General features: G+C 23.7%; 1 protein-coding gene across 2 annotated transcripts; it reads left to right on the top strand.

The window, feature by feature from the left end:
* Positions 1-1718: 1718 nt before the first annotated feature.
* LOC145845809 (uncharacterized) lies at positions 1719-9378 on the top strand. 2 transcript variants are annotated; one of them, XM_082952876.1, is made up of 8 exons: positions 1719-1859; positions 2198-2311; positions 2710-2769; positions 2938-3027; positions 5851-5982; positions 6328-6391; positions 6523-6736; positions 9114-9378. In XM_082952876.1, exons 1-7 carry the CDS (start codon positions 1740-1742, stop codon positions 6717-6719), a joined length of 777 nt encoding a protein of 258 aa, XP_082809002.1. In that variant the 5' UTR covers positions 1719-1739; the 3' UTR covers positions 6720-6736; positions 9114-9378. The 2 variants fall into 2 exon arrangements, with proteins under 2 accessions (XP_082809002.1, XP_082809001.1); XM_082952875.1 differs by lacking the exon at positions 9114-9378 and having other exon boundaries at positions 6523-6937.
* Positions 9379-14919: the final 5541 nt, after the last annotated feature.

The raw sequence follows: 14919 nt of genomic DNA, 5'->3' as shown, positions 1-14919 counted from the left end.
AAAGTTTGTTTCTAGTAGAAACCACTGATTAAAAGTTTTATAAATCAAAACAAGCTTAAACACTTCATTATGACTAACCGTTCTTTTTTATCCACATTCTACAGTAGCTGTGAGTATTTAAAGCCACGATTTGAAAACACTTTGGCGTGTGACGCATTTTTAAGCTTTAGAACAGCTTAAAACACAAACTATCAATTTTTTAAGTTGACTGTAAAATTAAAGACCGAAAATAAACTTAACTGAATTTCAAAGGACTGTTGTACATAACTTTTTCTAAGTATATCGTTTGCTGTATTCAAATAATTTTAGAACAAATGGATATAAACACTATATACTTACAAAATACACTTAATTACGAAAAAAAAGCCTACTAAGTTTTCGTAGCTTGTTTTATATTTTGAGTAAAGGTTTAAAAAAATTTAAGTAAAATATAGATTTAATTTTTGTTTTCTAATTAATTTTCAACCTATTAGATTAATAATTAGTTAATGCACATAACATATGAAACATAACAAATACACTGAATAGCTAAAATTTTATCACATAAATATAGATAAGAAGTTGCATGTGTTCTGTAAACTTTTGTCAAAGTATTTTATTTTATTTGAATGTATTAAATTTATTAAAAAAATTAAAATTCTTAAAAAGTTTCTTTTTATTTAAAAAATATGAGCATAAAAAGACCAAACAATTATTTTGCTTTTGCCAAGCAATATGCAGTTTTTTTAACAAAAAATCATAAAGAAATTTGGTGAAAGTTTGAAAAGGCTTTTATATTATTTTGATGTGTCATTGTCCTAAACAGAAGTAAATGAAGTACTTTATCTATTGTCTGCTGGATATGCTTCACTTGAAAGTTTTAAATTACAACGTGATAAACCTTAAATAAATACAACGTTGTTTTGTATAAAGGGTGTTTATTGATATCTTCACAATGTAAATGATTGGTGGACTAAATACAAGGAAACAAAAAAGTAGCTTAGAATAATATTTGTTAAAAGCATCAGTTACTCGTGATATGTCTCAAAAGACTTTTTTCTCAATCTTCTCTAAATAACTAAAGCAATTTTAAAAGAATTAACAGAAACTTATTTTCGACAGTAAAAGAAATTTTAATTTTAGTATTTTTAGCTCACAAAAAAATCAAAGTGACTTAATTAATGGTCTAAAAGTCTCGTTGAGGTATTATAAATACTTTAGTTATTTTTTTTGAACGATGTTCCTTAGTTTACAGATTTAATTTTAAAATCTATTGGTTTCAGTTCTGCTTATAGTGTTTCTAAATATTTAGTTCAGATATGAAAGTATCAAGTTTTCCATAAACAAATATAGTATAAATGAATACTTGTTTAAATAACTAGTACTTAAGGATAGAAAATATTATTGTTTAAAAAAGAAAAAAAAATGTTTAAAGATCAAGTTTCATATATTACATTTTAGGCAGAGTAACATTAATTTTTACTATTTTTTTTTATGATTAATGTTTTTTTTAACAAAATATGTTAAACAGTCTTATTTAATCTAGTTTAAACCTTAGTATAATTATTACAAAATAAGTTTTTTTGAGAAAAAAAATTAAGTCACACTATGTTATATATCGAAAAACTTCTGAATTTTTTTTATCCATCTATTAGTGCTTTTTGTCATAGTTTTTTTTTTGATTTTGAAAATATAAAGCTTAACTAATTTGTTTTTCTTACTTTATACAACACAGACCAGCCCGTGTTATTTTAATTAAAATGACGTCACCACAATTTTCGTACGAATCACAAGTACAAGCGCAAGTTCGAACAAGCAGACGTCCAGAAAGCTCTTCCGCTAATGTAGAAAACGTTGGGAATAGGTTAATAAAAATAGGGGTTAGTTTTATTTACTCTATATCTGTTTTTTAAGGACTGTGTATTTTAAAGTTATGTTATCTTCAAACAAACAAACAAACAAACAAACAGTATAATATAAACTAAATAAATACATATTTATAAAAACTTCTTTTTAATACAATTTTATCTTTTTTATTTAAATTTGTGATAGTTTTAGCTATGATTATAAAGATTGGAAAAATTTATTTTGTAAATTACCTGAGAAACAAAAACTATTGTCTAAGTTAAGATTGTTCTTAGTTAGGAAATTAAGTTTAGGTTTAAGTTAACAATGTAAAAAAATTGTATAACTTTTATTTACTATAAAATTTCAATAGATTAATTCTGTAATGTTTTCAACACTTATTTTGATTGCTGGAATAGTAGAAGAATTTCTTAGATCTACTTACATAATTTTTACCTATCGACAAGCTATCTGGTGCTCAACAATAGTAATTTTGTTTTGTTTTTCTAATAAAGCATTATTCCGTATATATTTACTTAACTTATACAAAAATATGATGAAATAAAAAGTTAAATAAGAGGTTAAAAATATCAAATAAACAATCGAGCTTTTTTATATATTCAGCCTATTTTTAGATATAAAAACTTTTAATTAATAATTATGTTTAAATAGTATTTTACAGCTTTTCTTTTTTGACAGTAAATTAATTTTATAGCGCTTAAACACTTTCTAAACTTACATTTGTCAAGAAAACATTTTGATTAATAGATTTTATTTCCAAATTAACTGTTAATGTCTTGCAAAATCGTTATAAACAAGTACTTTTATAGAAACAATCATATAAGCTTAATTTATTATTTATTTAAAGTTTTCGTGAAATTTCAGAACATTTTTGCTGGAATTGTTGGAATACTATGTGGAAAGAATGTTAAAAACAAATTTAAGGTAAGAAAACAATCCAAATGTTAAATATAACTTTCTTTTTATTTTTTTTGTTGTATTAGAAAGTTTATATTTAGTATTTAAATTTCCAAAATAGATAGCATTTTCTTAAAGATTTTTTTAAATAAATACTTTATACAAAACTGTTCACACAAAAACAATATTTTACAGGCAAAATCATCAATCTTGTTTAGTTTTGTTGGAATAGCATTTTCTTGTACTCTTATTATCATACAGTCTATTTTACTTTCTAGGATTTTAGTAAGTTACTTTTTTCCTTTTAAAGCATAAACTGTTTTAGTTTAAAAATATTTTTTTTAACTACAATGAAATAGATAATTTAGAATTGTATCTAGTAAGAGTTACGACTAAATTTACTTTAAAAATTATTATCTTTTCATAAATATGCCTTTTTTATTTCAATAGGTTTCAAATCAAAACAATATATATCAAAACATTACCTACTAGAAGTTAATAGTGAAATTAAACTTCAGATTAGTTTTTAAACAAAACTTGTTATGTATTACTTTTTAAATATTTTTTTTATGTTTTGGTATATCAGTTTATATATAAATATAGGTACATAACCATAAAATGTATTTTAAAAAAACAAAAACAATAAGTAACAACAAATAGCAACAAAATAAAACCAAACATGAGGACAAACAAAGCGAAATAAAACATAAATTAACTTGTACATAAGTTGTTTTTAAGTAAAGATGTACCGGACTCACTATCCGGGTCCGGGTTCGGCCGGATATTTCCATTTTTGTCTGATATCCGGATCCGGCCGGACTCTAATTTAAAAAAAAAGTCTGGATCCGGTTCCGGCCGGATTCTAATTTGAAAAAAAAGTCCGGATCCGTTTCCGGCCGGATTCTAATTTGAAAAAAAAGTCCTGATCCGGGTCCGGCCGGATCCTAACAGGTTTCCGGCCGGACCCTGATCTAGTTAGTAAAAAAGAGCATACTGAAAAGTATTTTTTCAAAAACAAACCCTGTGTAAACTAATAAGAGTCATTTTCGTCAGTTAAAATTAAACACCTACCCTGATTGGCTCATTTTGTACACGTGACTAATTTACATTTGTTTACATTTAAACTATATTTAAAAAGTTCAGAAATGCAACTCTTTACATATGTTGTAAAATTAAAAACTTTGGAATGAATACTTGCATTATTTATTGTTTAAAGTTGAGCTCAGAGAATATTTAGAGTTAATACGGTTAAATGTACAAGCCAATGAGAATCATATGACGAAATGTTTCAAACTAAATACTGATGCAACAAAACATCAGAACATGACAAGCAGTTTATATGTAAGCAGTTAGTTAGTTTAGTGTGCAGCTTGAAGCAACAAAATATCTTGAACTTTTTTGTGAATGCTTATTGTAAGTAGTGTTTTGTTTTAAAAGTGAATGTTTTAACTGGTGTTTAGTTGTTTAAATATTTAAGCCAGGTTTATAGTTTAATAGTTTATTAAAAATTATACAATTTTTTTTTTACTAAAAGTTTTATTTAACTTTTAGTTTATTGTTTTAAGTCTTTCGATATAGATTTGAATAGCTTCCAGTTTTTAAAGTGTTACCAAAGTAATTACTAATTTTGTATATGCTAGTATTTCTTTTTGTGTTTTATATAAAAGATTCATTACTCATAACTGTCGTGTCTGATTATAGAAAGTAGTCTCAGTTAGAATTTATTATTTGTTAGATATTAATTAAATAAGGTAGGATTTAATTATGATGGGTAGTACTAATAATTTAAGTGTACCACAATCAGTCCACAACTTTACTACCAAATTGTAAACCTTTGCTAGCTGTTCTACTGATTATTAGATTAAAGTAATTTTTTCAGTTTTTGAAAACCTCATTCTGACTCAGGCTTGTTTATACTCACTCTAGCTAGTTTTATTGACTTAAACAGTAGCAACCCTGCTAGTTCGAAATTTTTTGGGAATTTTAGAAAATCTTGGACTGCCTCAGGCTAGTTTAGTTTTCTATAAAAACTCGGGCTAGTTTTCTTTTAAATTTTGAATGAGTTTGAGCTGATCCAGTTTTCAATATTTGGTAATTTTCTAATGTATTTTGTTCAAGAACTTGTTTTCAGATTTTTAATTGTAAATAACACCTAAATTTGTAAACCTTGTGGCTAGCTGTTCTACTTAGTATTAGATTAAAGTTCTTTTTTTTTCAGATTTTAAAAACCTCATTCTGACTCAGGCTAGTTTATACTAGTGATTCTCACTATCCGGGTCCGGTTCCGGCCGGATATTGCCATTTTTGTCTGATATCCGGTTCCGGCCGGATTTTAATTTGAAAAAAAAAGTCCGGGTCCGGTTCCGGCCGGATTCTAATTTAAAAAAAAGTCCGGGTTCGGTTCCGGCCGGATTTTAATTTGAAAAAAAAGTCCGGGTCCGGTACATCACTATTTTTAAGTAAAGCTTACTAATATTTACAATTTACTTGAAACGTCATAATGTGTTTTTTTTTTGTGATTCTTTAAAAGTTTTTGCTTAGTGCTTTATATTGTTCTGATGAAACGTGTTAAACGTTAAAACTTTAGTACACAAAAAGAACATTAGTTGTTTATGTATTATAACTAGATATCAGTTTAAATAATTTAGTAAACTTTTTAAATTTTATACTAAATATTGATTACTTAATTAATAAAACTTTTACTATAACTGATTTATATCGATAAAGCAGTAAATTCGGTGTCAAATACAAACTAAAGCTTTTTGATTTTATACATTATGTAACTGACGATTTTTTTGAAAACTATATAGAGCTTTAAAATATTTTTTCATTTTAATAAAATAATAATTCTTATCCAAATTTTTGTATAAACATTTTAAAAAAATCTTATATTTTCCTTTAAATGTATAAGTTTTGTTTTTATCGAGCAAACAATTAACACTTTCTTTAAATAACAAAGCAAATCTCATCTTAAATTAGTTTTATTTTTATTTTGTGTTCTTTAAACGATGTATAGTAAATACCACTTCTAGCTAACTTTTTTTTTAATACTGCGGTTATTCGAAAAAGTCTTTTTGTACGACGGCTATTAAAAGTATTCTTCTACAGTTTCTTGAACAATTATATCCAGCATTTATGGGTATGATTGTAATCATTCTTGGGCTCGCTAACTTGCCATTTATGATTTTTTTGGCAAAATTGAGCTTTGATGTTGTTCACAAACAGAATAGTAGCAGTCAGGTGAGACTTAATTTATAAATTCATTAACATTTCTTTTTCTTTTTAGTTTTAGTCTGCTTCTATGAAAGGTGGTTACAAAATAAATTTTCTTACAACAATTAATTTTTTTTTTAATTTGCAAAAAAGTTTCGTGTAAGTTTCAATAAGCAAATCATACATTTGTTAGTTTATATAGCACTGATTTTATCTAGATACTAGCTAATTTAAAAAAATTTAGATCATATTTTCTGAGAATATTAACTTCATTTTATTATATACAAATATTTAAACTAGCATTTGAATATTATTTTGTTTAATTACGAACGATATCGAATACAACCCTTTACTAATAAGAAAAACTTACAGCAAGTTATTGAAGATCAAGTAGTACACAGGTTTCCTTACTCAATCCCACAGGACAACACCACTGGTAAGCATTTATAATCTAATAAAAGTAAATTTAGCTTACATTCGAGTAAAAAAGTAATTTTTTCCAAAACTTTCCCAAGTTTCATTACCATTAAATTCTTTTAATTAGTAATGTTTTTGTGTCAATTTTAGTCACACAACAAGGTGTCAGCCAACAGCACAACAATCCAAGCTCCGTGCAAAATCATCAAAAATTCTCTCAGATGAACCCGAGCTTCTCTCAGATGAACCCGAACTTCTCTCAAATAAATCCAAGCTTCTCTCACGATAACCCAAGCTCACTTCAGAACGACCCTCAGCCACCTAGATACGAAGACATAAAGTTTTAGATATGCATAACGTTAAGGTGTACTAACTTTTGTCTATTTTTTATTATTAACGGAAAATTAATTGAATAAAAATTTCGTGTACTTTTTATTTTTGATTGAGCAATGAATTTAAATGGAAAAAGTTTTTTATTTTCCATTTTAAATACGGTAGAATTACGTTAAAATTCGTGTAAGTAAATACATCATTTGTTGTGTAGGTTTGATAATTAAACTATTTAATTTGCTAATGGTTGTACATTTTTTTAACTTAGTTCAAACATATAAAGCAAACTTAAATATTTTATTTAATTTCCAATATTTAATTTTAATCCAATGTTTTTATTTTGATAAGAAAAACTGTGCTTGAAATTTATAAGTTAGTCAGTGTTTTTTTTATTTGTTATTATTATTAAATAAATTTTGTTTGCAATAGTTTTTTTACTTTTGTTTAATTCTATTTTATGCTGACAATTTCTTTTTTGCTACGTTATTTTCAAATTTTTAAGACTTACTATACATTAAAAAAATCCCTACTTAAATCATAAGAAACAGTTTTCTTTAGTTTATCTAAACTGTATTTTTAAACAAAAATAAAGCATAAGAAATGTGATTTCAAGAAGTTTTAGGGAACTTAAGAATATAACAGGTTTAATTCAAAATAAAATTTCGTTTCTGTTTTCAAAATAACTGTTATATACTTTATCAATGAAAATGTATAAGAAAATTTATTAGCTTTAATAAACTACCTAACCAATATGTTATCACTCTAAACATGTAATTTTTTGATAAATATTTTTATTTATATCAATATAATTTTTTCAAAGTAAGATTCTTATATACAATTTTTATTAAGTTCTACTTCCTTCCATTATACTAAAGTAAAAACAAATATTATTGATCTACAACACAATAACGTTAAAAGATATATGTTACTTAATAAATATAACTTTTAATGATTATCTATAAATCAAAACAGAAAGAAGTTGATTACTCCGTATGATATTTAACAATTTTATGAAACCTACAAAATTCTATTTCTACGCACTATTTTACTTTACATAACATCCAAAAAAAATATTTTATTGTATAAGAAATAGAAAAAAGAAAAAAAACCTTTAAAATTTTGTACATAGGTGCGTGCTTTTCAGTAAAAGAAAAAAGTAAGCATTTATTTTACGATATATTAGATTTCTCTTCTGCCGTGTTTGACGTAAACACATGTTGCATCCGATTTTTTCTTAGTTTATGCATATTTGTAGCTTTAAGAAATAACATTAGTATTGTGTTTACTTTGTGATATAAACTTTCAATTCCGTAAAGTATAACTTAGTTTGTTAAAAGTTTGATTTTTAGCACAGTGTATTGTTTTTTATTTTGATGTAAGTAGTTTTACAATTTTTTTTTTGCTTTTACTTTTTTTTGTTATATTAGGTATTTACATTAAATTTTTTAAAGTAAAGTTTTAATAAACAACCAAGCTGTGAGTTATAGTTTCTTTTTTTTATTTCATTTAGTAAACAGTATGTTTAAAAGCTCTAACCAGTTTTAAAAAATATGTTTTTATAAAATGTAAAAAATGCTGAATCCTTAGAAAATAAATAATTTTCTAGTTTAGACATTGAGTGTAATACAGACAGTTTTATAACCTAAACGTTTTTTCAACTACTGCAATACAAATGTACCATAACCATAGATTAAGTATTTTCTTCTACTATTGTAAACTTAAATTGTAAATTATCTAACAATTTAGAGCAGTCTGTCAAAAATTTCATTGATGCTCAATAAGTTTCGAATAGTACTGACTTAAAGCAATACAATATTTGATAAAATAAATAAGGTATATTGCTTTAAAGTATAACAGCAAAACATATATTAATATGTATATCTAAATAATTTTGGTAATTGTCAGAAAATTTTAAAAGCATTATTAAGTTGACAAATTTTTAAATTTTTACTTAAAAAACTATGAAATTGTTTTATTTTAAAATATTCTAAGCTCAAATTATCAGATTTTTAAACGCTAACATTACGCTTTTACAGCTTTAGTAATTACAACTTTTGTTTTTTAATAACTAAACTTACATAAATAACACTTTGAGCATGATTTGCTTTAGCTATTTCAAATGCAAAGTTTTTCTAAACATCAACAATATCAATTTCGACAAAGAAAGAACTGAAAATTATCCATCTAGATGTAACTTTGACTACCTTACAAAATGACCAGAATTTTTTATAAAAGCTGAAAACATTAATTGCGATATAATCAGGCAAGGTTTTAGCTGGTTGTTATGTTAAATAAAATCTTCGTCGAAAACAGTTAAAATAAAAAATAAATAGTAATCAAATTCATTGATTAAAAGAGGTTTTGCTTTCAAACTATAAACATACAAATTAAATATCGATTTTTTTCAACAGATAAGGGACAAGCAAACTTTACAAGGCGGCGTCAGCTCGCATTCAATTGCATCTAACTTTCGCAAGATGCACCTTGGCAACGAGCTTTTGAACATGCTTGAGCAAAAAGTAAGGGAAAAAGGATGTGTTTCAGTCACCTAAAACGCGTCAGTTACCAATATTGCTGCCATTTCACTAAGAACGGTTTTAAAGTTTACAACGTACTGGTTGATTATTATGGCAAAAACAAGCATGGATATGAGGTCCAAAATATACAAAAAATACAACTGATTTATTATAAAATACTTTTTCAAATCACTTATTTACATTTTTTACATTTCTGTACTTTCTTATGTTTTAAACGTAAACTTCTATAAACTAAATATTATCAAAAAACTTTGATAACAAACTAATTATAGATTTACTATTGTCAATAAATAATGTTTATATTAATATATTAATTTTACTTAAATATATAATTTGTTTTATATATAATACTTTTTTTTATCAAGATATCGTTTGAAGTACCCTACACTTATAATTTAAAGTAGAGGAAAATGTATTTGTTGTATTACAAGCATTAAGATAACGTTTTATACTCATGCAAATTAACACTTGCTTGTTTTTTCTTAGAAACGAAATTATACATTTTTCATAATTTTTCTCTTTTATTTAATAATGATTTTTATAGCAATGTTTGGTTTTTATATAAATACAATTCAATTCTAATACAGTAAAATAGGTATAAAAAATTCATATAAGTAAATACATCGTTTGTTGCTATAGGTTTGCTATTGAAACTAGTCAATACTCGCTTATGATTATAAATTTACTATAATTTAGTTAAAAACGTCGAGAGCAACTTATTTTGAATAGATTGTGAGGGTTATTTTTTCTAAAGTTTTGATTATTAATAAAAGTTTTAATTAAAATAGTTGTTTATTAATATTAACTTCAATGCCTGCAAATTTTAAGATAGTCAGTGATTTTTGACCTATTAAATTTTGATAGGTAAGTTTTTTTGCAATAGTTTTTTTACTTTTAATTTTTTTTTATGTTTACAATTTATTTTATTGCAACTTTAATTTTGTTTTTAACGATACTTACTATATATAAAAAAAAATCTTAAGTAATAATATTAGAAATAGTCGTGTTTAGTTTTTTTTAACTGGATCCCTAATCAAAATCAAATTCAAATGAAAATGTTTTTAAAAATCTTTTGTATGCTCAAATATATAGTAGTAATTAATTTGAGATAACATTTATTTACTTTATTTAAAGTAAATAGTATTTACTTGATCAATAACCAATATTTTAAATTATTTATAATTCATAAGTGATTATCCAATCATATAATAGTTTTTTATAGAACATCACAATTTACAACATTTTCAAGATTTTAGTTTCTAAAAGAACAAATATTCTAAACTCATACCATTCTTAATATTTTTATTTACTGTTGTAAATTTTTTTAATTTTTTTTAACGAGTAATGTTTCTTTAGATGGTTTTAAGAAAATAAAAACAATAAACTATTAAAAATTTAATTAAATGTTTTATAAATCAAAACAAGTTTTATAAATCAAAACAAGTTCTAACACTACATTATGACTAACCGTTCTTTTTTATCCATATTCTACACTAGCAGTGGGTAGTTAACGCCACGATTAGAAAACACTTTGGCGTGCGACGTATTTTTCAGCTTGACAGCACAATTAATTAACTTTTGTATTTGACTGTAAAATTAACGACTGAAAATTAACTTTACTGAAATTTAAAGGACTGTTGTATATGACTTTTTCTAAATATATCGTTTATTGTAATCAAATAATTTAGAAACAAACGTATATAAACAAATAAACATACTTACAAAAAAAAATGCCTACTAAGTTTTCGAAACTTCTTTAAGATTTTGAGTAATATTCCAAAAAAATCTAAGTTAAATACAATAGATTTATTTTTGTTTTCTTTTTTTTAAACGTATGTGGTTAATAATTAATTAGTTCACCTAACATATGAAACATAGCAAAAACCCTCAATAGCTAAGATTTTATCACATAAATTTAAAATAAAAAGTTACATGTGTTCTATAAACTTTTGTCAAAGTATTTCATTTAAATGTTTTAAATTAATTGAAAAAGTAAAAGTTCTAAAAAGGTCTCTTTTTATGTAAAAAATATAAGCATAAAAAGGCCAAGTAATTAATTTATTTTTACTAAGCATTGTGTGATTTTTTTATCAAGAAATTATAAAGAGATTTTGAGCAAATTTTAAAAGGCTTTTATATTATTTTGTACTTTTAAAGAGAAGTAAATGAAATATTTTTTCTATTGTCCGCTGGATATGCTTCAGTTGAAGTTTTAAATTACACCGTGATAAACCTTAAGTAAATGCAACATTGGTTTGTATAAAGGGTGTTTATTGATATCTTCACAATGTAAATGATTGGTGGACTAAATACAAGAAAACAAAAAAGTAGCTTAGAATAATATTTGTCTCAAAAATCTCGTGATGTCTCTCAAAATACTTTTTACTCTAACTTCTCTAAAGAGCTAAAGCAAGTTTCAAAAACTAATATAATTTTTTTCGGCAGTAATAGTAGTTTGGGTTTAGAAATTTAGTGTATAAAAAAGACAAAGTCACCTAATTGGTAATCTAAAAATATTGTTAAAAATAAACTTTTGTTATTTTGCTGTATAATGTTATTTAGTTTACAGTTTTTATTTTAAAATCTGTTGAGTTCAGATCTGTTTACAGTGTAACATACTTGAATAATTGACTATTGTAGTAAACTAAACAATTAAAACATAGAAGGTAGTGATGTATTTAATTCAATATTAAAACATATTTTATAAACAATTTAAATTACCTGATTTTTAATCAATATGACTATTAGTTTTCTTATCTTTCGAGAAGTATCTGAAATAATAATTTTGACTTTTACTACCTTAAAGGTTGTATCGATTAACAGCTTTATTCAGTTGTTTTAATACTAGAAAGTTAGTTAGTACGAAAATAATTCTTATTGAAATATAGTAATAATGTATTTTTTATGCTAACTCACCTACTAAGTGTTTTATGAACTTTTTTTCGCTTGTTTGTATCTGTTATTAGTCTTTTAGTAATTAGTTCTGTAATCAAACAAAAGTTTTATTGTTTGTTGGTAAATTACGTTTTTAAAAACAATAACTAGTTTAAAAATTAAATAATATTATATGGTTAAGGATACTCTAATTTTTGTGCTTTAGGCAGCAATACTGTATTCAAAATTATCATCTATTTTTTCATTATAATTATCACCACTTTTGACTAAGTTTTCAAAAAGCTTTAGATCACTAACCTTAAGCTATGTCTTAACAAATTTTTTAACATTTTTTTTGTAATAATGAATATAAATAAACATTTTTAATTTGTAATAGTAAATATTGTATGTATAAGAGACTTCTTATAATCTAAAATATTAGTGAACGGTTGCAAATAAATAATTAAATAAACATAACTAATTATAAAGACTAATAAATCGTATTTTATCTTAAACAGTTTTAAGATTTACTTGAAAAGTCATTTAAATTTATAAGTTATTTAATAATCTTAATACATAGAAAAACAGTCTGGCTTATAACTTATTTAATTTTTTTACATAGTTTATATCATTTTTAATAATTTTTAGTTGACCTAGTATAATATGTTCTAATTTAACTTACACAGATAAATATTAAATGATGTTTCGTATCTAAATTTGTTTTCTTTTTTACCAACTTGGTTTATAAACTTTAATACACGTAATTTTTTCTAATTTTTTTTAAATTTCGTAATGGCGAAAAGTTTATATTATATCATACTAAAAGCAAAAAATTTAAATTTTAAAGTTATATTTTAAGATGAATGAGATATTTTAGAAAATATTTTTAGATTTATAAATTACTAATTATTTAAAATTATAATTTGTGTTTTTTGTACTCATTTTAGATTATAACAGTAAAGTCAAACTAATTTTCTATTGAATTTATATTTTTTATGGAAAAAGCATAAAACTAAGTAAAACTTTAAATGTTTGCTAGATTTAAACAATAGAAATAATTTATTTTAGTTTAAATATCTAAACGTTTTTTTTTGTCTTCAGAATTCGTTTGCAATTTAGATAAACATAAAGTTTAACATAAATTTCTAGTAATATAAAATACATATAATGATTAAAAAAAATTGTTACACTTTTTGATCTATGTTTGTGAGTTAAAAAATATTTTTTAATTATGTCCTGTTTTTCATTTTGTGAAAATTTATTTGAAATATTAAAACAGTAATTTGATTAATTTACTTCGCGTTTATTAGAAAACAATTAATCTTATTATAATGTTGTAACTATCTTGTATGATACTTGAAACATTTTTTAATTGAAATAGTTAAGTTTTTAATCTGTTCAGCAATATTAGTAGTTTTCGTGACTTTTTGAATAAAAATTTATATCAATAAGTGTACAGTTTTCAAACCACATAATCCTTTACTTGGTTCGTTTGTTTGTTTCTTTTATTTTTGTAAAGTTTAAGATGTTTCCAAGATTAATATTTTATTCATCCTAAATATCGAATTATACAAAAATTAAATAAATATCTTTTTGTAATAAACACCATGATTTAAGCAAAATTATATTTAATTTGAAGCAATTTTTTAATCTTACCGTAACACCATTAACTTATTTACAAGACATGGCGTTTATATAGTGTTAAAAGAGGTTTAGAGGATAATATATTTCATTCTTTTTCTAATACTCTGCTGAAAAAGAACAAATTAATAAATTAAACTATGGCTTAGTTGAGAAGTTGATTAATGCTTCAAGTTCTCTAATGTAAAATTTAAACAAATATAACTGTATGCTCTCGTATACATTTTTTTTTTTTTTGCTAATTTTAAAATGTAAATTTGAAAAATTTTTGCATAAGTTAATACTTGTTACATTAATTTACATTTATTACTTTATTACAAGCATTTTTTATTATAAAAATAGTATTAAAAGGGCAAAAAGAAAAAAAAAGCTTAATTACTTGAGCTTCTAATTGGTAAAGCGAACAAGAAACAAAAATGCTTATACACCTTGAAACAAAGATAAAAACTTTGAAGATTTTGGTAGTCTTATAGTGAAGTTTATTTAATTTGTATATAAAAACTTTCAAAATTTTATAAAGTCTGGAGTTTATTTTTGTTTGAACTTGTTAACAAAACTGATAGTTTTGTATTTTTTATTATTTTAGCTTTTTATAAATGTGTAATAACACATTGATAACGATATATGTGAAAAAATCGAACATTTTTTTTTTCTGAAAGCTTGTTCTCAGTGAGATGCATTTTTAATCAAAAAAGAAGTAATCTTTAAGTTAAATGATAATATTTTTTTACAATTACTTTCTTATTAGGCGTTTAAATAATTTATCTTATGTTATAATATTTATATAGTTAAAGAATTAAGCTTCGTTTTCATGTCGATTTTACTTTTTTTATATTAATGGTATCCCTAACTTTATATAACTATTTTTAAACTTGTTTAGTACATTTTAGTAATATACAATACATCTAAAGTTAAAAATATATTATTCAAAAAAAATCAATTAAAATGTCTTCTGCATTGTAAAGTAATGTTGAAGTAAAAGACTTGTTTGATTTGTTTAGTTTATTTATTAGTTTTGATAAGCTGTTATAGTATGTCGTTTTTTACATAAGATAATTTCAAAACTTAGATTTAGATGTTCGTTCTAAAAACTAATAAATAATTGTAGTTAAAAATAGCTTTTTCTCGGTTTGGAAGTTTAGTTAAAGATAAGCTAAAACTATAA

This window comes from Thalia democratica, chromosome 1 (genome assembly GCF_965202585.1).
Source record: "Thalia democratica chromosome 1, ktThaDemo2.hap1.1, whole genome shotgun sequence".
NCBI classification, from domain to species: Eukaryota; Metazoa; Chordata; class Thaliacea; order Salpida; family Salpidae; genus Thalia; species Thalia democratica.
This window is presented reverse-complemented; position numbering and strand designations above follow the sequence as displayed.